General features: G+C 38.3%; 1 protein-coding gene and 1 pseudogene across 1 annotated transcript; one reads left to right on the top strand and one right to left on the bottom strand.

Moving 5' to 3' along the window:
• The first annotated feature begins 209 nt into the window (after nucleotides 1-209).
• On the top strand, nucleotides 210-773 carry LOC122653650 (annotated as a pseudogene).
• Nucleotides 774-13,470: 12,697 nt separating this feature from the next.
• LOC122653649 (ethylene-responsive transcription factor-like protein At4g13040) lies at nucleotides 13,471-24,229 on the bottom strand. The gene is made up of 7 exons (XM_043847557.1): nucleotides 23,989-24,229; nucleotides 22,332-22,443; nucleotides 21,924-22,054; nucleotides 18,502-18,556; nucleotides 16,482-16,665; nucleotides 13,897-14,018; nucleotides 13,471-13,792 (listed from the first exon to the last, which is right to left on the bottom strand). The coding sequence occupies exons 2-7, from the start codon at nucleotides 22,372-22,374 to the stop codon at nucleotides 13,656-13,658; spliced, it is 672 nt and encodes a 223-aa protein (XP_043703492.1). The 5' UTR covers nucleotides 22,375-22,443; nucleotides 23,989-24,229; the 3' UTR covers nucleotides 13,471-13,655.
• Between the last annotated feature and the right edge of the window lie 3,159 nt (nucleotides 24,230-27,388).

A 27,388-nucleotide genomic window follows, 5' to 3' on the forward strand; every position in this document is an offset into this window, starting at 1 on the left:
CGTCTTCTTTTACATACCCAATACTACCACCACCAACACCACCCACCATTAACACCATCACCACCGTGAAGCCCCACCTCCAACTCCTCCACCTCTACCACAGGAACCTACGACCACCACCACCCACCACACGCGGGTTTTGGTTGACCAACTCCTATAAGAACCAAAGAAGTCCTTAGGCGCCCACCTAGTCTTTTGGTCTGATTGAGTAATTCTAATTGCTTGCTTCCCAAGGTGAATTGCAGAGGAAGAGAGAGAGGCGAAGGAAGAGCAGGAAAGATGATTGAAGTGGTGTTGAACGATAGTCTGGGAAAGAAAGTTAGAGTGAAGTGCAACGACGATGACACCATCGGAGACTTGAAGAAGCTCGTTGCTGCTCATACGGGAACGAGAGCTGAGAAGATCAGGATTCAAAAGTGGTACAACATCTATAAGGATCACATCACCCTAAAAGACTGAGATTTATGACGGCATGGGCCCCGAACTCTACTACAACTAAATTGTCTGTCCAATCAAGGTTTACTCTATTTTTTTCTCCGGATTATCGCCTGTCCTATTGTGTTTGGTTCCTGTTTCTTCTTCGTAACTTGTAATTTGGGATTTTGTTAAGAAGTTACTTGATGTTGGGTTATATATTTTCTTGTAATTTCGTTTTTGTCAAGTTCGATTGATTGCAAAATTTGGACTTTGGGAGAAAGGGTTTTGGGTTTCGCTTATTGTGTCTATGATGTCCTCGATGTTCTACTGATTGTCCCCTTCTTCGAGGGTTGTTGGTTTTGTTGATTGAAGAACCGTGAAATTCTGGTGATTGACGTTCGTTTTCTAAGTCTGGATTTAGGGTTTTTTTTTTGTTAGCAAATTTTGAACGATGGAATCACCATTACATCGTGGGGCTTCACGGTGGTAGTGGTGGTGGTGATCGGTGGTTCCAATGGTAGAGGTGGAGGAGTTGGAGGTGGGGCTTCACGGTGGTGATGTGTTAATGGTGGGTGGTGGTAGTATTGGATACGTAAAAGAAAATGATGATTTGGAAAAGATGAGGGCATTTTAGTCTTTTCAAATTTTAATAAATAGTTCAAGGCAATTATGTCTTTTCAAATTTTAAAAAAAGATAGAAAAAAGGATAGTTTGGTTATATTTTAGCATTTTGGACTTAAATGGCTTTAGGGGGTAAAGTAGGGGTGGTACATGAAATATTGAGGGTGATACGTGGACTTATCAGAAGCTTAGGGAGTACGGGGAATATTGGGTGTATTCAGAGTTACGTGCATTTTACTCAAAAAACAAAGGATTATTTTCAAATGCCCCTAAAAATGGCCAAACTTACAGTTGCCCCCTTAAATTTTCACTAATTCCACGTGCACTCTTGTTTTCCAAATTAAGTACCACTATAGTCCCTGTCGTTAGACATATAATATAATAGATCCCAATTTTTTAACTTTGATGGATCATTCTACCCCTAAATAGGGTAAAATGACCAAAATGACCTTACTTGAAAAAAAAAAAACAAAAAACCCTGCAATTCATCTTCCCCAAATCATTTAGGGTTTGGGGAAGATGAGTTTTTGAATCAAACCCTAAACGATTATTATTCTGAAAAAGCAGAATCCACAAAAACCATTTATAAAAGATTAAGAAGTTTCTTACCTTATAACTCTGGTTCTGCAATGTTCCATCTTCTTTGAAACTTCTTCTTCGAGCTCTGATTTAATATGACTTAAAAAAAACTGATAGAAGAATAGAAAAACTGTTCTTTTTCAACTTCCCAAGAAATTCTAATATTTTCTATTGCTCTGTAAATCCCCAAAATAAAGTTCCGTCCAAATACTCCTCCAGAGTTCGGGTGCCTCAAAAATCTGCTATGGTAATACCCAATGGGCAATGACTAATGGTTAGCAAACAAGAGTACCTATCAAAGAAGGGTAGAGACTAGAGAGTTTCTGTTATGGCATCTATAGGGTTTGAATTTGGCGATTATCGAGAATCCAGAGAGTGAGAGAGAGAAATAATCTGAAGAAGGGAAGGTGTCGTGTTGTAATGGAGACAAAGCATGAAGGGGTGAAGGGTCCCCCACCGTGGAAATCTTTATCTTGAAAATTGCAAAAGAAAGATTGAAACTTGAAAGCTGATACCAAATACGGTATTGGATTTTGGTGGTTGGTGGTGGTCTGCTAAATGTTAATGGCGGTGGCACGTTAAGTTGGGGAGGACGGTTATAGGAATTAAATTGCTTTAACTTGAATGATAAGTACCATTGTTCAAGAACTCATCTTCCCCAAAGAAGTCTAAACGATTTGGGGAAGATGAGTTGCAGGTTTTTATTTTTATTTTTTCGGTAAAGTTATTTTGATCATTTTATCCTATTTAAGGGTAGAATGGTCCATCGAAATTCAAAAATCGGGATCCATTATGTTATAACATCTCTGCCTAACGGCAGGGACTATAGTGATACTTAGTTTGAAAAATAGAATTGCATATGAAATTAGTGAAAGTTTAGAGAAACAACTATAAGTTTTGGCCATTTTAAAAAAGGCATTTGAAAATAACCCAAAAAAAAAAAGGATTTTGCCACACTACCGCTCTTCTCGTCCTTTCAGCTGTAATGTACGGATCGTTTTTAAAGTTTAAACATTAAAACAAAAAGGGGTAAACTACAGATCATCCCTTGATCACTTTTTTATTTTTTTTAAAAACTCAAAGTAATATTGTTAATTTAAATCAAACCAAAAGGTGAAATGACATATTTAACCTCTCTTCCATCTTCTTCTCTCTCGTCTTCTTCTTCGGACTCCTGTTCCGCAAGAACCAAAGCAGAAAGCAGTTGCAGAAACTTAAGCGTTTAGGCGTGTTGTTGCAGCGCCTCGTGCCTACTGTTTTCGAAACACACGGTTGGTCGGGTTACTCGGTCTTCATCTTCTCCGTCTTCGAGCTTCCGTTTGCCGAACCTGCTAACTCTTTTCATTCCGTTTTAGAGAAAACTTGAAATTGAATAAGAGTTCTTTAGAGAGGAAGAGACAATCTGATTTCTACTAACCATCTCCAGATAGAGACGAACCGGTGATTCCCAACTTCATGTCTCTTTTAATAGAGAGAAGCTGAACGTTTCGTTAAATTTTTTTTTTAATTAAAAATTCCTGTTTCTTCCATGCAATCTGAGTCTGCTGTTTCTTTTCTATCTCCTCCTTTATTTTCGTTCTTCTCTTCAATCCTTTCTTATTCCGATTACCGATTAAACCGCTCTTATTCCTCATCCTTCTTTCACTGTTCCTGCAAGGACCTCGTTCTTTACTACTGTGCTTCGATTGATTATGACTTTTTCCTTTTTAGGACGGTTGGGGCAACAATCTCCTCTGGGTAGCTGCCGAAATCAATTTTTCAGCCGGAACTGGTTAATGGGTCGCAGGTAATTTCGCTGTTTGGGGCATTTGTTCTTAGTTTTCATGAGTCTTCAGGTGATTGTCTGCCTATCTCCAGCAACCTCCCTGGACTCAGAGATAACAGCGAAATCCTCCACAACCCATTTCCAATTACCCAGCCCCGAAACCAAATTCGCATACCTCTGTAGATCCCTAACCTCTTTATGCATCACTTTAGCAGCCCTAATGTTCTCCCTTCTCGGTTTAGCAATTTGGGGAAGAAGGAGAAGGAATATTCCCTCTCCGATTCCTTGTTTTAATTTAAAAAAAATAATAATAAGACCTCACATATAATTTAAGGATTTTTAGATTCAAGGGTAAAAAAGTAACTCTACACTAGTCAAGGGTAGTTTAGGGATTTAAATTTATTTAACTGGGTGACATCATCACTTAACAGTATAAAACTAACGTCATGGACTAATTTGGCATTTTGGGGTCTAAACCAGGGGGTGATTTGAGTTTCAATTGAAAACCAAGGGGTGATCTATAATTTACCCAAAAAAAAAAAAAGAAAGTCTTAAAAATGTTTCGGAGGGTAATAAGGGAAAAAAATCATCCGTAGTGTGGGCATCTTGCGGTGCCTTGCAGTTCGGGCCTAAGAGCTCGGCACGTGAAAGATGCGACATCCAATGGTGCCAAACTCGATAAAAAAAAATAAAAATGGATCAATTGAGCTCGCATGATTGGATGAAGCATCTTCCACGTGTCTAACTCTCAGCCCCAAACTACAAGGCAACGCAAGATGTCTGAAATACAGAAGATTTTAATCCCTGCAGCTCACTGGAAGGATATTTTCAGCTCATGATCGTGCATGTACACAGCCTGTATGAAGTACCGTCTGAAAAGACCATTATACCCCCGATCCCCTATTCAAATGCATTGATGCACGGAATCTACCGTATACCAATACCTTCCCCATTTGTATTAAAAACCTTACAAACTACTTTCCAAGCAAAACAAAGCGGGGGCATTAGTTAATATGATAAATCTCAACCGACCATCTATTAAGGAATCAAAACCAGATTGGGAAAATTGCCCATGCAAAATTAGTGGTCCTAATCCTATTATAAACATTCATGCAAAGTATATTTTGGATTAGACGATTCGATCTAGATCGATACGGATCAGCCCATCCAATTTCGCGCTTCATGGAATTGACAAGCTGTACAAGTTTCGTTATCCTAGTTGTGTATGTCCCTCTTCTCCTCTTTCCTACTATGCCCAGATGAAGAGCTCTTGGGCAGTTGGTAGAGGTACTAAAGGGTTGGTTCGGTTTGGTTCGATTATAGTCGGTTTTTCAGTATTTTTTTCATATATCAGGTCATACTGAAACTTGATTGATAAATTGTTTGCTGTACAATAGCCAAATCGAAACCGATAACTATAGATTCGATCAGTTTTAGTTTGTCAACTGTTTGTCTTGTCGGCCCCTTGTTGGTATATGGAAAATCTTGTTGTCACTAAGGTTAATTACGATAAGAGTATAATCTTATTTTTTTTGTCCCTTGTCTTATTTGAAAAAGTTATTTAATGTAGGAGTAAAAAGGGGTGTTCAAAACATTGAAAATTATTTAATGCAATCATAATAAAATTATAACCTTTTTTTATTTTTTTCCTTCTTTTATTCCCAAAAATTATTTAATGTTTTATTTAAGTTATGGGCATGAGAATGCTAACTAGTCATGTAGCCCCTGCACCAATGCGGTAACCAATGAAAGTACGCATAAAGGCATTGGTTTGGATGTGATTTTCAATTTCATTGGGACTGAATGGTCTTTTCATGCACAAAGGCATTGGGTTTGTGTCTAGACGCAGGAACTACGCTAACCACACGACCAATTAGCGTTATTTTTCTCTTAAGTTTTTTAGTGCGTGTGAAAACATATTGAATTTATCAAATTTTTTTCCTACTTGGGATTGTTTAGTGTCAATTGATCTTATTTGTTGATTTTGGTCTTTTAACAATTTTCTAAAAACTAAAACTCATACCAAACTGATAAGGAGTTCAGTCAATCCGATTTAGTTGATTCAATCGGGTCTCATTTTCAATACCCTCAGCTAGTAGCAATTAGGATGGTAGCACATGCGAAAGTAGCTGAGTCTTCTTTTCCCTCCTTTAGAAGTTAGATGATCCAGACTTACCACCATCGGGGAGGGGGTGGGGGAGAACTCATCTTGGGAGCACCCTTGGAGATCGATAATGATGGTGAAACTAACACCATAGGCGAGGGATGGAGATTGGTTTTTCATGGGAATTTGTTGTCCCAAAGGTGTGTAGATACCTCCTTTTGTCACCGGGAGCAATCTAGGCCATGATGAATCAAAATGCCCTACAATGTTGCGGGATCCATTATTGATAACCCTAGATGCTCTCCATGCCCCCAACAGTGTTCCAAATTCCCATAATGGTTTCATCTTGGGAGCACCCTTGGAGATCGATAATGATGGTGAAACTAACACCATAGGCGAGGGATGGAGATTGGTTGTTCATGGGAATTTGTTGTCCCAAAGGTGTGTTTAGATACCTCCTTTTGTAACCAGGAGCAATCTAAGTCATGATGAATCAAAATGTCTTGAAATGTTGCAGGATCCATTATTGATAACCCTAGATGCTCTCCATGCCTCCAACAGTGTTCCGAATTCCCATAATGGTTTATGATTAAAATCAGCTAAAAGTGTGTGTTCACAAATCATGGTAAAACGAATTTGTCATCCATAAAAAAGGTCTAGTACAAATCCCAAGAACCAAGACCATCTTTGGTTCATGGTCAAACTTGAACTAGACCCAACTCTTTGTGCCAGCCCAAGTCAGCAAATAAATTGACTTGGGCTGACACCTAATGGGCCTCCACCGGTGTCGTCGTTCCTTTGGTCGTTGCTGACCAGCCCTTATTGAGTGCCAACAAAATTCTATCTGGTACCAGATTCTAGGTTTTTCCAGAATTGTGGATTCATTGAGTCTGTGGGACCCATGGCTCTACCACACCTTTTTTGGTCTTAACTATCTAAAGACCCTAGAGGATATGATAGGTACTGCCATAAGTGTTGGCATCTACCACATCCTTGTCCCAAGTTGCTTAATGGAGTCTATCTCCCTTTTTAGCCTATAACCATTTGATTCCCTTAAAGTCAAGGAGATCTTTAAAGACTTTGGATGAGGAACATTTACCTTGGACGTGGTCAAACCCCTAGGCGATAAATAAGAGATTTCTCATGCATTTTAAGGATCCACAACATCGAAAGAACTTCTAAAAACCCGTCCCTATGAAAGAAGAGAGAGAGAGTCTCATTGCTTTTCTATAAGTCGCTTGCAAAAGTCCCCATTTGATCTCCTCCAATCCTGAGCTTGGGCTGCTCCAACTCCCTTACCCTCTTCATAAAAGTTGAAGCTAGGTGAGTCTTACTTCATTTGGAATTTAGTTCATTTAATTTCATTAACAGTATTGTGAGATATCCTATATTTACTACGGATATGTTATTGTTGCCTATAGTAGGGCAACGGATATGTGCCATGATTCAGAGCATGTCTCCTTAGTTTTATTCAGGGCTTTTTGTACCATATTTTGGATTGTTCTCTTATCTTTCAACCATGAATATTTTGGAATATCCCATGGTCTTTTCCTATTTTTCCTTTAGTTTCTCTAATTAGTCAACGATTTTCATGTCACACGTTCTTCGTTTTCAATCTTTCGTTTTCATTGTTTGATTTGGTTTGTTGACATTCTATCGATTTTTATCCTACCTTTCATCATGTTTTCATGGTTTTTGCCGTTAGTTTTCCATATAGGGTCTTTCCCCTTTGTTTTCTCATGTCTAGGTTAGTGTTACACGTAGGGGTATCTTAGTCTTTTTGTATGTACACAAATTTTAAAGGTTTTATTTATATTTTTATCATATTTTTTCTCTATTCATTATTGCATATATTTTCAATCCATGTTTTAGTATAACCTTCATATTTCCTATGCCAATAAATCATTTCACATATGTAGTGGCATTTTCATAATTTTAAGTATGTTTCTAACCTTTGTTTAGGGTTACCATATGGTTTAGATATTAAGGTTTTGCATATATTTGTTTTACTTTCAGTACAAACCTTGCAATGTAACTGGATAAAGGTGAGTTCCTTCTCTCTTTTCCCTTCCTTAGCTTTATTAATTATGCAGATGGCTTATATTTATTTAGCATACCTATGGTTGAAGTCCGGTTTAACCAGGTTGGCTGAGGTGCCTGACACCTTCCTCGAACCGCAACCAAACACGATCCTGACCTTTGATTGGATCAGTTTTTAGTGGAGTCAATAGTTTTTATTAGTGGGTTCTAGACCCTAATCTAGAAAACAGTCTTTGAAACATGGCACGTCATTGTTGCCCCATTAAAGGCAGTAGCGACGCATCCTCAGTAATTAGAGGATATTTACTGTATAGTTTATGGAATCGAATGAATCAAAGGCAAAAGAAAGAAGACCCATCTGTAGTTACCTTCCCTGAAGTATAATACAGGGTTGGAGCAGCCTAGGCTCAGGTTTGGAGGAGCTCAACTCGGGACTGTTGCAAGACTTGCAAAAAATCATCTCTCTCTCTATCTCTTGCGGGAACTTTTCTCAGACTATTTAAGGTTTTGTGAGAGCTCTTAGAACTGTTGGGAACCTCTCAAGACATCTGAGAGGTTTCTTATTTATAGCCAATGGTTCTTACCCACTTCCAAAGCAAGCATTCCTTATCCCAACTCTTAGAGAACTCATTGGCTCTAAAGGGATTAGTTGGTTTTTGGGTGGACATGGATTCAAACTCCATCAAACAACTTAGATAAGGATTGTGGTGGACTCCAACACTCATGGAAACCTCCACCACATCCTCTAAGGTCTCTAGAAGTGCCTATGTAAGTTTTAAGGTCGGCGAAGGTGAGATGAGCCATTGCAAACACTGAGTCAAAGAGTCCATGAATATGGAAATACCAAAAATCCAACACAAAATGTGTTCTGGCCAACACTCAATGAGGCCTGGTTGGCGTCAGCCTCAGTCAGCTCAATAACTGCCCAATACTGACATTGGAGGCTGGTCCTAGTTCAAGCCTGAACCAAAAGGGGCTTGGTTCTTGAGGGTTTGGGCTAGGTCTTTTCTATGCATGACAAAGTCATTTTCCATGATTTAAAAAAAAAAAAAAAAACAAGCATTCTTTAGACATTTTAAAATCTTAAACTTTTATGAGGATTTGGAATGTTGTTGGGAAGCTGGCCTGGGAACCTCCCGAACTATAAATAATAGGTCCCACGTAACTTCGGGACATATCGGTTTCATCATTGCCTAGACTACTCCATGGTGACAAAATGAATGGCCAATAGTATCCGAATCCTCGTATTTGGATAACAATAATTACTCTGAGGACTTAAAGGATGTAGACGCAAACCAATGGAATGAAGCTATAGAGATCCATATACGGTCTCAAGCAAGCTTCAAGGAGTTAGATCATTCGCTTTTATCAGACAGTAAAAATGTGTCTTTGAGAAAAATATGGATGAACCATGCATTTATAAGAAAGTAAGTAGAAGTGCAATACTTTTTCCGGTCCTATATGTAAATAACATATAATTGATTAAGAATGATGTGGGTATGCTTTCATCTGTCAAGATGTGGCTGCCCTCAAATTTCTCAGTAAAGGATTTAGGATGCTTAGAAAGAATACAGTCATATGAAAACTAGCCAACCAAAAGTCAACAGTTGACTCCACAATGCATGGAGTTGTAGTATCATCTCATTAGGGAGATCATACAATGTAGTGATAGTTGTATTACCAAAGTTGACGTTGTGGACAATTTGTCAGATATCTTGACAAATGAACTAGCACATATTGTATTTTAAAAACATGTTGAGAACCTAGATATTAAGTTAGTTAGATATTGGCTTTGATATATAAGTGGGAGATTATTGGATATATCTATCCATCAAACCCTAATTAAGCTTCTTAATTTGCATTATCATTTTAAGTGTGATGTGTTGTCCTAAAGTTATAACTTAGTGTTCACAACTAGAGACAATATTGGGCATACTGTTCACAGCGTTACCACGTTGTATATTTCTCGGAATGTTATTCAAGAATATAAACGTAAATATTTATATTGTATGTGTATTGAACATTATCATTATGAGAATCTTGTATGGGATCACCATTAGTTGTTTATGCAACAAGACTCTCTAAGAGTAGTGAGTTGTTTTGTCCCCATACCTGAGAGGTCCCTACTACTGCAAGTATACTTTGTACGTCTTGGTGTGCCAATGGTTAATGCCTATACTAGTTATATATTGATAGGCCAAATTCATGATGGGTACCTACGGGTGGAGAGATACTCAACATGGAAGATACTTCCTGATAAGAGAGAATATCCCAATTCGAGAGAATTTACAAATAATGATTGGACGAAATCCTAACTCAATGGTAGTTTTGTAAAGAGTTTGCAAACACATTTAAATATTAAGGGGAGCGTGGCCCCTACGCAAGTGTGGGAGCCAATGATAGTACGCGCAAAAACATCATTGGGGGCTAAATTTCCACCTTTCATATGGGATGGGGCAGTCACCGCCCCCACTGTGTCTAGGCATGGGCGGTACACTCCCCCACAGAGAACTTTTCTCCTAAATATTATTATTAAATAATTATATTTTAAACCTATTTGTTTAATGTCCAACCAATGGTCGAGATTCTCTATACTAACTATTTCGACATATTAGGATTTTTTGCGATTGTATTTTTCATGCTCGAAATTCCGTTATGCGATATTGTTAAAGTGGAGGGACTTAAATGTAATGTTTTCTATTATTGTACGGTTTACACATAATTTTCAACTATTGTTGTACTTATTGTTAATTAGTGTTATTTACTAAGTAAATAATACTAATTACGGTAGATGAGTAAGATTCACCTTATACAACCTCAGTAGAAAGACCCTATAGGGTCACACCATTTGCCTGACACATTCAGTATGAGAGACGGTTAGATGACAATCTATAAATATATAGCTAGGGAGGGGGAGAGAGAGAGAGAGACAGAGAGAGAGTAATCTCTCTCTCTCTCTTTTCCCTTCAGGTTTGAAACCTAAGGTTTGTAAAACCCTAATTTGAGAAGAACATCATCACTGCATTGATCTCTGTCGTCTGTTCATAGTAGCCAGTTAAAATGCTGAAATCCTTTGGAGAACCAACATATATGGGCTTTGAGGTAACTCTAAACCTCATTGTAAGTATTCCTTTAAACCTATATTGTGTAGGTCAAGCTACGGTCCATGGGATCATTGTACTCATGTATCAAGCTAAGCTCACAAATATTGGAAAGTTCAGGTTGTCCTAGGGCACCCTATTTAAATTTTAGGGTTTCCCATGGTCGCCCATGGGTGCCCTACTGTGATTCAATTAGGGATTGGTACAAAAAACCAATGCAAATCCTTCTCTTTGTCCCATAAAATTATGGGATCCATGACAAAGAGAAAAACACATCTCTATTCCATCCCATGGAAAGAGGGATCCATCCCATACTCAAATGCGCAGTGGAAAGAGATCAATTCAAGTTTCTTTCGTATCCCATGAATAATCAATAATCAATAACAAGGGGAATTAACAAGAACTTGCTAACCTGATGAGCCTCAAGTGTTGCTCCTCAAATAGATTGTGGTTCTTCCTCCAACGAGCACGTCAGGTAAACAGATCTGAACCTCCAATGGTGCAGCCAAGGTTCTCCAAGCCAATCCAAGAGTCTCTTCAATTCTTCAAACACAAATCTGGGTTTCCAAAACCCTAACTCTCAAAGACTAGAGATCAAGAAGAAGGAGAGAGAAGAGATCACAAGAGAGAGAGAGAGGGAGAGCCAAAAACGTGGGAGGGGGGGCACTGCCAAAAACGTGGAGCACTGGCCCCCCTCTGCATTTTTTGGCGTTTATAAAGACACGGTTTCTAAAACCTTGATTGGAAAGTCCCTGTGAGAGTCTGACACTCTCTCTCCTCATTAGTTTGAACCTGTTTAAACCTGATGGGCTTCTAATTGGTGAACAAGCAGAATCCAATGGGGAATAGTTAATTAATTATTTTTTTAATATTTAATGGATAAATCAAAAGGCACCATATCCAATAAATTTATGGAATCTAGGGCATGTACACTAGTACTGTCAAACCCCATTCCATAACATATGTCTGGATAAGAGTGTCTGTGGGGTCTCGCAAAACTCGATAAAATATTTTAATTAAATAACTATATATAATCTATCATTTTATGTAAAATAGGTTTTGCAAAAACCATTTCCAAAACAACACTGGATCCAGATTTCGATCTGACCATTCACAGACAACCTCAATCTTGGTGTTCCCCAATCGGGCAGTGGTGACCATGTTGAGTAACTCCTTCACTCATCAAATGTTTACACATTCCCAGAACACTGGCTTTGACTCACTTGAGTCTGAGTCATTGATGAACCAAAGAATGCGGTTACATTTTGTAGTGACAGGGTCCTCTTAGGTACAGAGTCTCAATGACTCATGTCTATCCCATCCTACAATTGGCAGTAACACATGAGGGAATCGACAAAGTAGATTCTTCGCCAATACACACATCAAACATATGAGTACTCGCATTCGTATCCTGACATCACATGTCTAGGCATACCCAATGCAACGACCATGTGATAAGGGTGCCTAGCCCAGACCCTAATCATGACTACCATTTTAAGTAATACTTACGGACACATAATGCTCAAAAAGTTTATATCGCATGTGATAATATTAAACCAAAATGTATAAAAGGTTCAATACAAAGCAAACATGACCGAACCGGACCAAACCAGGTTTGATGGACACATAAGTCCAACATATTACACGTTCCATGGTGCGGAATGCAAATTTTTTATCGGGCATCCCCCACTGCCAACATTGTGTTCATTGACTATGCTCTTGGCTTCTCACAAAGCTATAGAGCACTGCAAACCCCCCCCCCCCCTGTTCGTTCTTTCATGGGAGCCTCACTGAATTACCCTCTTGCTTGCAAATGCTGAGCTTAACCGTTCCCACATCAGGTATTTATTATGATTACCTTTTTTTGGTCTTCACATGAACATACACAGAGGTTTGGAACCCTTTCCCCCTATGATATGTGAAGGCATCTACATTGCATAAGAATCCATGGTTCCTTTAGATTAAAGGTGTTGTCCATTTGTTCATATATATGATCATCTCTTTGTAGTTCATAATGTTCAAATCACCCAATATTTGTTCATAAGATCACACCACATGTCAAATTTCAAACCAAGATTCAATGTATCCCATCATATGAGCATGCAGCTGCCACCAAATGATGAGTCGATCAAAAATGGTTGAAATGAGCCACAACAAACTAAGATGTAGACAATCCAAGGGTGCTCTGTCTATCCAACAGTTCAATCGGCCACATAATTAGGAGATACCACCTAGATGTGCCCTCGTCCATCCAGAGAAACATGTGCTTATTCATTAAAAATACGGTGGCAACCAGATCACCTCATGTTCCCCTGTGCACACAGCATCATACAACCACGCCTGATCGACCAATGTGTCTCAAGATAGCTTAGCTTACATTGCTATGACCATACTGTAATTGATGCTTTTGTTAGTAGCAAATACCATCCCAAACCTTCAAAGTATTCAAACACACACAAGGACAGCATTCACCATCATCCACAATCCAACAATGTTCCAAAGGATGCATGCCCAAGCCAAAAGAGGTGCGTTCTAATGGCTCTTCAGGAAAATAAAGCTTGGTCACAGTTAGCTCATCAATGGCTTCTTTGTCCACTAGCACCATGCTGTGCCACAAAGAACTAAAGAATGCAAATTAAGCACATACCGACCCCAAACACCACAAATCAACCCACACTTCCTAATGGTCCTTGCCTAACAAAATGGCAGTAAAGTAACACTGCTTAAGTTTAAAATTTTATGAATGCAGTGTGTGGACATTTTCTACCAACGTATATGCGATTTGAAAACGGAAGTGAAACTATAGCTTAATGCAAATATGGAAGATGTGTTGATGATAATGGTGCAAGAAATCATAATTGTTTATTTCAATTAAGGTATCAAGATCTGCTGAAAGATATAAAGTCAACAATAAACTGCCCTAATAGGGGCCTTTATATACAAAAAATAAGGAGGCCAAATGACTAAAACCTGATTGCTAAAGACGGGTTTATGGAACCTTCCATGTGCACCCCTAACATTACCAGAATCAAGACACTGATGTGTCTTGCTCCACATCCTCGGAAGCCGAAAACCCCTCAGCTCCTCGCTCACCATCTGAATCTTCGTTCTTCACTGGAATTTCAGACTTCTTCACAGGCACTGGACCAACCCTTCTCTGGTGTTCTGGGAACAAACAATAGATCCAGTTAAATCTACTTCTGAATATCTCAAATGAAGAAACTGCATGTAAAAGCACATTAAATAGAGGAAGTCTAAGAAGAGAATACTTTTACTAGTAATTGCACTGCGAGTATAACTCAAGAACTCATCCCAATTGAATTGCCTTAGCTCTTGCTTCTCTTCCTCTGGGAGCTCAAAGTTGGGTTCTCTCCCGCACATAAAAGCCGCCCTGTAAAGATACAAAAAACTAATATGTAACATACTGTCATGCATCCAAACTATTTGAAACTATTTTTTTTGGATAATTGCACTTTAATGAGAGGATGGACGGGAACTAGCCATGGGGATACTTCAACATATGTCTAATACCTGTCTTCTTCCCCTAGGCAATCACCTAAAAGCAACTATGATTTTGCTCTGCATACCATTATATGTAAGGCAAGCCCTCTCCTTTCACTAATTCTTGTCTGCTACTGTGGATGTGCATGTCAGTGTCAGACACATGACACAGCAAGAAAATGAGAATGAGGCATTAACTTGTTACCTAGCCACCTAGGTGGAAAGGGAGGACATGCATAACAAATTTATGTGATATACATTAGAAACTCAAAAGCCAAAATTTGGCACATTGATATATATGTTTTTATCCTGAAAATTTAAAACCATAGTATTTTTTGCACTCGATGTTTTCTTGAAAACAAAAACTGCAAAGTTGGCTGCAATGTTCTGACTGTTTGGCATTTCACACTCTTAAAAAATAAGCAAATTTTAGGTACCATACACAAATTCAAATTCACTACTTAGACGCATGACTAACCACTTTTCATGGTTTCTATAGTGAAATCTGGTCTCTAATGTTGAACTAAGATATGAAAAAGGAAAAAGGATATGGAGCTTGCATAGGTTCTTAAGGACTTCAGAGGTTCTGATGTTGTTCCCGATATTAAAAGGTACTTCTTCATGCCACATTTACAGGGTATGGTAGGAAAGATTGACCAAAAAGATTGTCAATAGTATTTGACTGCAGTTCCCTGCTCACAATGCTTCTAACAGGAAGTTCTCTAAACACGGAGCAGATGTTTGGTTCTGTCATGAAATCCCAAACCATGTGAAGATTCTCCTAGTAGGTTATTAAATTTATGATTGCTAGCAATGGGTCCTTGCTTAATGAAACTGGAGGTTTGTAAAGGTGAGATTTAATGAAGAGAAACATCTTCTCATTTTTTACACTTGAATGAACCAAAGCTCAATGATTCAGCCCGAACTACAAGCCATCCAAAATGTTCCTTCACACCCCCCCCCTAACTTTTTCCTTTTTTGATACAGACATGGTGTTTCTGAAAGCCTCGGGAAGGTCAGAGTGACTACAGATTCCCCGCTGGGGGTGTTCTGTATCTTCAAATTTGATGATGCATGGAAGTGCCTCTTGGCATGGTGGTGGCTGCCAGTGCAGCAGGGCGCTGGACTAAATCCAAGGGAGAAGTCGGTGGTTTGACTCTCCCCCGCATCGGATGTTAAAAATCCTTATTCCCCCCCCCCTGGCCACCTTCTCCTCTTGGAGCAGGGATGCCACCCTGGCCAACCTCTTGGGCTGTCACCCCCTAGTGGCCTATGGGCGTAGGGTAGGGTCTGATAAAAAAAATAAAAAAATTGATGATGCCCCATCAAAATCAAGAAGAGTCCTTTACTCCAACCTTCACTCCGCCGGGGGGGGGGGGGGTTGGGGGGCGCTGTTTCTAGATGCTTCTGCTCAACACCTCTAAAGAAACCAGCCAAATCAACTTTCTTGTGTGTATTTGTAATCTCTGATAGATGAAGAGACCATTTTTTGCTGTTATTATCCTTCTGAAGTGACGAGCATTCATTTAGAAGACACTAGTGGATCTGTGAAGGATGTGTATGATAAATATGTAATTTCTTTTCTCTCTCTCTCTCTCTCTCTCTCTCTCTCTATATATATATATATATATATATATATATATGAAAAAAATATTCCAACACGCCCTCACCCGGAAGCATATCAGCATGCCCTGTGTTTTTTGCCACGTTCAAGTGATATGGCAATTCTGACTGCTGGATGTTTAGGAAATGATGTGGATTGGTCACACGTCAAATTCATCCGAGATTCAGTATATCCTCTCATATACATGCATACCCTACCGTGTATGTCCATGCACCCTGGAATCATCTCTCGGTATCACCTGATTTTTTCAAGACCTTGCTTTGCCATTTGGCAAAATCGGATTGGGCTGAAATTTGACATAGAGCCTTGAGATCCACCTGTACATAGAATTTCAACCCCAACTGAACTGCCACGTGGCATTTTTTTTTGGAGGAGGTGCAGTTCTACTTCCAGGTGAGAGTGTGCCGAGCCCCGCTGCCTATCTATCTATCTATCTATCTATCTATCTATATATATATATATATATATATATATATATATATATATATATAAAACAAAGAACATGTTTGCAAAAGTTCTACATTGGCATATATCAACAGAAGAGGATAATCACCTTCTATGGAAACCAGGATCATCTAGAGCTAATTGGGATAAAGAATCGTATTTATCTGCATATTTACTGCTAAAATTACTAAATAAGCTAGGACCTTGAGAATCTCAAAAGGAACATAGTGAACAATTTTATGCTAAATTATCAGTCACAGTAACTTCAGAAAAGGATGTAAGTACCGGTCATATAAACGTGCAGCTTCCTCTTGTGAACCAACAGTTCCCAAGTGGATTTGCTTTTTGTCAACTTTTATTGCTGCCTGCCATTTCATATTTTTGAAATATACACCTCTCATCATACATGGCTCTTGATTTTCAAAATGCTTTCTCCTCCGGTGTCGCTTTCTGCATTTGATTGCTTGCCCTACAAATAGCAGCACTGCAGGTTAGTTGCACAGCCAGATAGCAACACAAAGACACAAGAGCTTATAATACACCACTTTTGAGTTTACATTCACATATAAATCACATATATTTACAAGGAAGGTATGTGTGCAAGTGTGCATGTGTAAGCGAAGAGAAAGACACAGATATACTCAGAACCTATTTAATCAAGTATCATGTGCTTAATTGACGAGTAAACTGAGGTCAGACAGAACTTCCAAACCAAACCCCAAGGTGTATTTAGTTATCATTTATTTATTTTTTCCTTTCCCCCTTTCCTGTTATGTATAAGTTACAAGGAATGCACATCTTTCAATCACTATATCACTCCGATTCGGAAATATGCACCATTCCTCATGCCAGAACTAACATTGACTTAATAATCTATGGCATCTAAATTCTTAATGTATCAAGATCAACAAGTTAGAAGGTAACAAGTAGACACTACAGAATCACTGCAGATGGCCTAAGCCCTTCACCCACAGTCAAGAGGGGTCCACCAAGCACTCCTTTAGCCACAACATAAGATCTTGCGGACACAAGGCAGTGGCTTCAACCATGGTCAAGCTCACAATTAGAATAAGAAGCTGAAAAGCTTGAAATCTGAAATGAAGGCGGATCTCAGTCCACATCAACTTAAATTAAAATTTAACAAAAAAGGGAACAAACATTTTCCAAATGATATCCAAGCAAATATCCAGAGAAAGAGGGACTGCATTAAGTAAGATCCAGATTAGCAACAAGGAAAAAATGGTGACTACCCATCAACCAGACAGGTATAAAGAGAAAATTTCCAGTGAAAAAGGACCCCTTTTTATAACATTTTAAACTAATAACCATTTTGAGAAGCCTTTTGAGAGAGAGAGAGAGAGAGAGAGATCCCACTCTGTACATATTATCAACTGTACAGAAGGCAGCTTGTTGGATGTTGGCTGCAAACCCGTGAATAATAAAGTATGTCAAACAGTTCTATCCAATTTATATATCATACAAGAAATCATTTTCTTTTGAATTTTTCTTCATGAATTTTAATAATTACTTACACAAAACATGTTTCCAAATGTTTCTCTCCCTATGATTTGAAATTCACAATCAGGTATTTTCTTAAAAGCTTGAAGCGAAAAAAAGAAGATGCAGTTTGAGGCAGAGGAGCTACAGATAAGATCAAAGCTCAATTTATGATTTTAAGTTAGCCATCTATTATTCAGATTCTTCTTTGCATTTGGGATAACAACTGAAGCATCAGGTAGGGGGGGTGGAGTAGATGACGAAGGTCTATGTTGGGTCTGTGGTGAGATTTGGTGAAAGTTATTCCCTCTACCCCCTCTTTCTTATTTTTTTTAATTGAATCCTTTGGCTTTCCTTAATTTTTGCAGTACTCACATACTTCTAAATTTTTTAATATAAATAATAAGGATATATGCCATTAGTGCTGTCAGTCAAACTTTAAATTTCTTTTTGAGTCAGATCTTAAATGACATTGAACCTCAGTCCAGCATTGGAACAATAACTGCCACAGCTGAGCTTTCAATTTATTTTTTTCAAGCAAGTACAAAATAATTACTAGAAACTCGAATTTCACATATTTTAAGCCCTACACCTTTGCACATAATCAAGCTACCTAGTTCCAAAGAGGAAACACAGTTCGTTATTATTTACAGAAATAATTTAAAGAATAAACAGGAGAAAGGATATCATGTGCTTTTCTTCCTTTTTCATACTAAAAAAAATCCTTTTCACTCATCAGTTGCCAAGAGAACTTTAAATTCAGCTAACAACAATTGCTATTATATATAATTCTTCTATAAAGACAAACCTGAAAATTGTTGATGTTGATCTTCTTTTGACGAGCTAGAAACAGATACATTTATCTGGGAGACATAATTGTGTACCATAAATACAATCTCAATCATAAGATGAACCAAATGTACATCATACTAATAAATTAAATTAAAAAAAAAAAACAATGTAGTATGCCTGAACTTTAAAGATCATAATTCAAGAAATTAAATGTATGCATTATCATGCCAAGAATACACATCTATGGAAACCAAGGAAACGAAAACGCTTAAAATATAGTCTCCAGTTATTTCATTTCTAAGAACAGGTATGTCAATCACAACCAATGTCTTCCACTCACTTATTGAGAGACACTATAAATTCATAGAGGATAGGTATTGTGAAATCGAGAATGTTTGAAAGATGTAAATGTACTACCCATGGGTTCTACATTTTGATACCATCCAATATGCTTCATCAACAAATTAACCAATAAGAGCATAAAAAGAGTGTCCCAGTGCACGAGGTTCCCACAATTGCAGGGTCTGGGAGGGGCGAATGTACGCAGCCTTACTACCCATGGGTTCTACATTTTGATACCATGTACCATCCAATATGCTTCATCAACAAATTAAACAATAAGAACATATAAAGAGTGTCCCAGTGCACGAGGTTCCCGCAATTGCAGGGTCTGGGAGGGGTGAATGTACGCAGCCTTACCCCCCATTTCGCAGGAGAGGCTGTTTCCAAGTTTCGAACCTGCAACCAACAGGTTGCAATAGCGCAACTTAACCAATAAGAACATATATGCACAAATAAAACAATCCAAACTATCATATAAATATCACAGATCCCGCTTTAATGATGGCACATCAGAAAATATGGTGAACATTACATTTAAAGAATGTACTATGTGCACAACCCCCAATCCTGCTGCATCCAAGCAGTGACACTAGAAAAACATACTCCCCAGACAACCATCTACTATATTTAGGACAGACAGATTTCATATTTGACAACTCATTGAGTAGCAAATAAAGCAAATACACCTCCCATCCAACAGAGATATGGCAGGGTTTTGTCATGTCCAGTCAACAGGCAAGAGAAATCCGGCTTACCAAACATGGAAGTATGTTTTGACATCCAAAATTTACATTTATATACATCTGTAAACACTTTCAAACAGGAGCTGCAGCAATGTCCAAAGAACACCAGTGGACACAAATACTGACACCAAAATAACAACACAGCACTCAGTTGTCTAGGTGTATGGGGAGAGAGAGAGAGAGGGTTTATATGTATGCCTTTACAATCTGCTTGGATTGTGGGAGCTAAAGCAACTATCAGTTTAGGATGGATTCTGAAAATTTAAGAAGAGGTTGAACATCAGCTATTGGGTGGATTCCACCACCATATATTTCCGATGTCTCATTAGAATTGAAACTCCATAATTTGATGTGAAGGTCCAAATTCCTATTGGTTATGATTAGAACCAGAAGAACACACAAGCAACTACAATAATATTCGGACCGCACTGAACAGCTTACTAGAGAGTTTAAGCAGGCCAGGGCCAACCAGGTCGGTAAATCCAGGATAGGAATTGAGACCCAGCCCAACACAGAGTACAAGCCAGGTGAGACTGCTGGGCTTATCAGAGAAATAAAATTTTGCAGACCCACTATAAGCATGTGTTGCTTTGTAGTATAATACATTTTAAAGATAATCCAGATGTATCAAGCTTGTTAATCTATAGATTGACCAATTTACTTATAAGCTATATCGTTCAATATATTTTATGCCATTACAGTCAATAAACTTAAATTTAAGTTTAGTTTGACTTCCATGTTATGTTTCATGTGACTTTCCTGACACAGAAAATCAGACATATGTCTAAGTTGGTCTTAGAGAAGGGAATTGAATGGCTAAACATATACTTTTATTCTTGTGTGCTCTCAATAAATGAAATTGCGTTAGGAATGTAGATAGTATACCGGAAGAGAGTTGATCAACATAGATGCTGAAAAAATATTCGCTCAGTAAAGATATACACGTGTAATTATTAATAGCAACGTCAGGGATTGGGAAAAAAAATGTTCTAACCGATCACTTCAGAGGAATGGTGACTAAAGAATTTAATTTTTTTGAATTGTACTTTAAATTGTGTTAGTTCCAAAGGAAAGTTGACAAAGAAGATATCAGCAGAACAACAGAACGCTAAAAATCTAGAAGAGCAAACCCTTTCACAAGAACATGGAACTCAATCATGACTTAATCTCTTCTGTATCCATACTGGCAATACGACTGCTCTTCAGAGCACTTTACCATTAGACGTTAAACTCGAGAAAGGTGCAATTCTGAATTTGACAATATTTGGGAAAATTAAGGAATACATTACCAATTAGGTAATGTGTTAAATGTAGGATTTTAAGAGAGAACTAATGAAAAAAGACTCTACTATTCTGCATTAACAAAAAATGCACCCTAACTAGTCTTTTAGTTGTGCATATGTGAGGCATTTAGGGTATTCATTTTGCATTTAATGCCGAGAGCATATTAAAGCTTATCAAATATGCTAGAGGACACAGAAGTAGGTGTTGCAACTAGAAAAATTATCTAGTCAAAAGACAGCTCCGATACGGACAAAATTCTAAACACCTGGGTACGAAATTTAAATATCTTGACAACTGAAACCCAAAGATCCAATCCAAATCAATCTGGTCAGATTGGGCCAGAGATCAGTCAATTAGTGAAATATAGTTGTCTTATACACTGGAACAGATGGATGAGTCAGGAAAGGAATTCAGAACAAGAATATGGGGGAAATAACTGGGTTCTTGGTCATGAGCCACACAACAATAGGTGGCCACCCTGGCAAAACCATTCAACCAGTGGAGATACAAAGCAAATCAGTGGTTAAAATGGGATTCTTTGGACCAATATTTTAAAGCTTTCGTAGATCATGCCAATATTTTGATTTATGCATTTCTAATTTTGGGAGTTTGTAAGTAGGAAATAGAGATGCTCAGCTGTTGGTATGTATAGATGATTACTAGGCTGTTACACTTAATCATTGCCTTGAAATGAATTCTGGAGCCAAGAATTAGTACTGGACTACTAAAGAACTTAAGTAAGATCATCATTGGCCCTTTACCATTTGGTTCCTTCAAAGAAGACAATTGTACAGATAATCTGAGTTCTCAGACTTATCAAGGGCCTCTATTTATTTAACATTAAACTACATGAATTGGTTTCAGGGGTTGTGAGTTTAAGAAGTTTACACTCAGACCAGATCAATAGATACTTGGATTAGCAAAGCACTTCAAACATGACGGAACCAACAATTAGAGCATTTCCATCAAACAATGAACAGATACTTTTTTTTTTTGGGGGGGGGGGGGGGGGGACAAAGAATTCCAAAAGGAAATAAACAGAACATGGATAGATGAGATCCAAGCTTACCTCCTTTGGCTGGTTCACATCCTGTGAAGGCATTTGATGTACGTCAACTGTTCTGGTATTCTGGATAGCATTTTCAGAATCATTTCCGTTGTCACTATACTTAGGAAGCTCAACCATAAAAGGACATATCCCTGCAAAGCCCACTAAACTGATGATCTACTGATTCAAGCATAATGTAGACTTTGATGAACTAATCTCAAAAATCAGCATATTTATGGGGTAATAAAAGTTTGAGTGAGAAAATAGTAGCACAGATACTATAACACAGAATCTAGTAAGAGAGACCCCAGTAGCAGGCCTACAAGACCTCCTACAAGGAGTCAAATCTGACAACTGTCCTCTATCATCTGATATTAACATGTTATTCTGTTTTTTAGGGAAAATAATAATTTTTTAAGTTGAGTATACCAGTAGAAAATCCAAGGAGTCTGCGCCTTCTTATGCTAACCATGGTTGGTTCTGCTGGCAATGGTTCAGTTGATGATCTCAAGAATCAATGCCTCCACACTGAATCATAAAACTGAAAAATTACAATCTCGATATAAGTGAAGCTACTCAATTCCTGGTAGGTGCTCCAACAGAGTTCAACAAATCAAATGATTCATAACTATCTCTACTGGTTATAAACATTACAAAGTATGCCACATTGCAGCAGATCTGCAAAGATAGTTTGAAATTTTAAATAGAACGTAACCATGGCTTCAAGAAGTCACAGAACTTAAAAACATAAGAAAAACATAAACAGAAACACACATTGACTACAGGAAAACCATCAACTGATACAGAGCACATATTTAGTTCTACTGCATAGGGCCAAAAAAGTTTGAACCATAGTTTTCAAGGAGTCACCGAGGCAAAGGGCGCTTGGTCGTCTAGGCTACGCCTTGTTGGTGTCACTTTGATTTTTCCTTCTTCACACGCCTAGGATCACCTAGACACTCTGAAAACTATGATTTGAACACCACCGATCTCTTTCAGGGAGCTCCAGCCTAATGTTCAGAAATCAGAGATAGAAAACCATGCCCAAACCAACTTATGTGGTAAGTTTCACAGGCTTGACTATAAAACAGATATAGAAGAGCCAAGGCCCCAATATACGATAGCTCAGATATTGGGGTCACCATTATAAAAAGAATACCATCTTGCGATTCAAATAAGGTATCCTTCTACAAATGCTAAAACATTGTCACAATTGTATAAACTGAGGGTACTTCATATACAGCTATTACAGATAACATAGTTCAACAAAAATCAATGTTTCAATACCAGAAAAAGAAAAAGAACAAGAAAAAAAAACAAAAAAGAATAAAGACCCAGCATGAACTCCTGCCAACCAAAAGATGACCTTAAGGAGTTAAAGATGATGACCACGGATGGATATTTATGATTGTAAGTTTTCACATCCAGGCTTACAGTACAAATTATATTTTTAAAATTCAATTATCAAGCCCAACAAGGTCTTGCTGAAACCCATTTGCTACTTGGATTCGATAACAAACATTAAACACTCAATTCACAAGTATTCATAATTTAATCTCTTATCCAGAGCGGAAAGGGTGACAAGACACCTTAAACCCCACGAAGAAGTCCAAAGAGCTGAGAGATGATAGCATGGATGCTTCCATACGGCACAAACAAGTTAAACGAATAACTCCTTGAATGCCTAAAACCCCTAAACTACAATCTGGAATCAGAAGAAGCGATAAATAAAGCCAAACCCATCATACGAAAGAATTCCCAATCCCCTTCAAATTACGAGTCAACCCCACCAACCAACCACCTCTGATGGTAAGCGACAAAGATAAAAAAGACCCAACTCTGCAAACAAAGAACAGTTAACACTTCCACAGGCTCAAAACAGAGAATCAATCGAAACCCATAGACCCACATGAGACAAAAAGCTGTCTTTCTCCCTACCCACCACCCCAAACACACCCATAACCAACCAACCCAACACAGAGTACCATGATCACCCAAAGACAAAAAACATTGAGTCACACTTTGATAAGCTCAAGAAAACAAGCAAAATTACCGATCCTAAGACAAAGGGGTGTCTTGTTCATACCTGAGAAACAGAGAAGACCAAGGTGGAAGCGTAAAAGGTGGGGTAAATCGGAAAAATCTCAGGAAATCGGAGGAGATGGAGAGTATAGAAGCAGAAGGTGGTGAGGGTTGTGAGCAAAGGGACTTAAGGAGGTGGTGGTTTATACATCTACCACCTTTTGTCCTTCATTGTGTAAGGTGGTGATGGTGGTGGTGGAGGTGGTGGTGGCGTTTTAAAGAGAGAGAGAGGAGCCGGGTTGAACTGGGCTGGAGAACGTATGATTTTATGTATCTAACACTACGTTGAATGTCAAAAATACCCTCCTTCCTTCTTTTAAATTGAATATATGGCAGATAAGTTATTGCCCAAAAAAGGAAGATATGGCAGATATGTTGTCTTCACATACTTTTATGTACTAAAATACCCCTGACCTTGACCCCTCTTTGTTTGTTTCCATTATTGAAACTTTTTCTTATTCTAAGCAAGTCTCTTACTTATCATTATTAGGCAAAGTTCTAAGGCGTCGAAGCGTTTTGGACGTCTTGTTGGTGTCATTTTGCATTTGTATTCCCTTCAATGCTTTGGATCGTCTAAACATCATGACAACTATGTAAGTAGAACAAAAATACATAATATTACCGATGCACATGATGAAAGATTTCCTTTTTCACCAGGGATGAAGGAAATTAATTCAATCCCAAATGATAATCATTTAAAAAGAATTTATACACTTGAGGAAACTTCAAGTCTCCTAAAATGTTGAAGTGCATGACTATTAAATGGATAAAACGTGTATCCAATGTGCAGTCCAATTGATCAAACATAAATACAAATTATTTTAAATATATTTATCTAATAAAATTAATTATGTGTGGACCTAAAAAAGTTGATTTCTATTTCGAATTAATGAGTGAGGTATTTGTTTGTCTTGTACCTTTTTTTTTTTTATCTCAACCCAATTGTGCTCAACTGGAAGTTTAACACATAAACACAAAGCTAATTGTTAGTTTCTTCTATGTTATGAATAAACTAATCGTGTTTGACCAATAAAAAAAGTTCTTAATTAGATTTGACCAATCCAGCATAGGATGGCTATGTCGTAACTTTTAATTTAATTTCAAAAATTATACTACAAACACAAACTTTACCAATTTCAATATATATAGAACCATTGTTGTTACGTATAATACAAACAGTAGCCTGAAACCCCAAGGGGTCAACTCAGTTGGCAAAAGACTAACTCCTCAAATAAGAGGTCATGAGTTCAAATCATGTTGGGGCCTATCCCCATCCCCTAATTCCTCCCCCCCCCCTATTATACAAGCTCTTAATCCAAAAAAAAAAACAGTAGCCTAAATTATGAATGGAAATATAAATAAGAGTAGTAAATTTGTGTGTATCTTATAAAATAGGAGGCTATTATTGACATTTTAGTAAATTGAGTCCTTTATTTTTTGGGTAAAAAATTGAGTCCAATTACATACAACTCAGAGGTGAGGGAATAAGTTGGGAAATTTGGAAAATCTACGGCTAGATATGGAAAATGGGGTGGTCAAATGATTAGTAGGCTCATTTGGTGGGTAGGAAGGAGAAAGAGATACGACGAGAGAGAGAGAGAGGGGTAAGCTAAGCTTCCAAGCACCGACGAGGTAGTGATTGGATAGGGCTCCTGCCATTTAAGGTCTTCGGATAACATCCCGCCAACCAAACACCAGCACGACAACATCGCCCTCTTTCGATTCTCTTCCTTAAACTATCCAAACAGTACCCAAAAGAAAAGCCAACTCATGAGTCATCACTCATTAATTAATGTTAAGTTTCTCTCCGTCAAAAGTAAATAAAATTAGGGGGAGACTGGATACTACCTGGCCGCGTCCAGTGCACCGCCCCTACGCCAAGACACAGAGGTGCACAAAATGATCACTGCACCCCCGTGATTTTCCGCCTTTTCATTGGGGATGTGGTGGTCATATCGCACACCCCTGTCTGGTCATAGGGGCAACGCACCGCATGCACCCAAGTAGTATTCTCTTTCCCTAAATTAGAAAAAGAAAATGTTGCTTGATCACATAGCCCCTGCACCAGCAGAGGGCCAATGGAAGCATGCACTCAGACATCTAACATGGGGTCGGGGTGGTCATTTTGCCAACCCTGTGTTTAGACATAGGGGTGCACGACCAACCAACATTTTTTCCCCATAAAATTATCAAAGGTTTCATCTTGCAAGATGAATCATGGATTGAGGGATTGTTATCGTATCAAGTGTATTTCGATACTTGGTCGCTATGGGTTATGTTGATTAGATCAAGAATTGGGTATTGGTTATTGATACAAATCGGCTGATACCAATTGATGCACCCACTCTTTGATGGGTATGTTTCATCCGCTACATGCGTGATGAACACGTGTCATCATGCGATGACTAAAAAAATTATATTTTAAAAATTTTTTTGGTTGATAAAATGAACAAGACCAAAAAGGTGTCCTGAGTCATTGTAATGTCCCGATATACTCCGATATTATCTATATTGGTATTGGTATCAGCGGTGACCAATACCATCACTAATACCATGACCTAGTTGCAAGTAAAGAAAACAAAAAGATGTACACTACTCTCTCGAATAATTATCACCTTCAATTCGCGGGCACTTCCAATTCCTCCAATTCCTCTAATAGGGGGGGAATGGACCCCACCTTGAGCAGTGTTTTCGGGTAGGGGGTAAGGTGGTCATTTCCACCCCCATGTGAGGAATTGGAGGGGGCAGCGAATTGGAGGGGATAACGATTCTCTCTCTCTCTCTCTCTCTCTCTCTCTCTCTCTCTCTCTCTCTCTCTCTCTCTCACACACACACACACACACACACACACACACACATACACTCCACCCTCTCACATACATGGTTTACACGACCGTGTATGAAAACTTTTTCCTTATTTTTAGTTTATATTTTATAAAAGAAAATAATTTTTTGGGAGAGGTATGGGCACGCTGCCCACATGTAATAGAATCATACACGCATTAGAGGGATAAGTCATTTTCGATAAGTGTCTATCTATACAATAGAGGGCCCACATGTATTAATGATGAAAGAGAAGTGATAATGTGTGAGAAGGCATTTATATAAGAGATCGTGTATACTGAATACAACATTTTTCTTAGATTTTTTTTTGTAATTATGGTTGTTTGACTACTTTAAACTCTTACTAAATATTATAGCCAGAGTTTTTAAACCTGGAAGGGTTGTGTTGCGTCAAGAAATTGTCGAGCGGTCCTGCTAGTGCCGTCACCTGCAAGTGGACCAAGGGGTCAACAGAGAGAACCGGTGTGGTTCCTGCCTAGGGCTCTCCGATGCCAAACTTAGATCTCCTGAGCAAATAGATGAATAGTGATTATTCAATATGAGTTTTGATGTCCCCCAAT

The sequence above is a fragment of the Telopea speciosissima genome, chromosome 3, assembly GCF_018873765.1.
Source record: "Telopea speciosissima isolate NSW1024214 ecotype Mountain lineage chromosome 3, Tspe_v1, whole genome shotgun sequence".
Classification (NCBI taxonomy): Eukaryota; Viridiplantae; Streptophyta; class Magnoliopsida; order Proteales; family Proteaceae; genus Telopea; species Telopea speciosissima.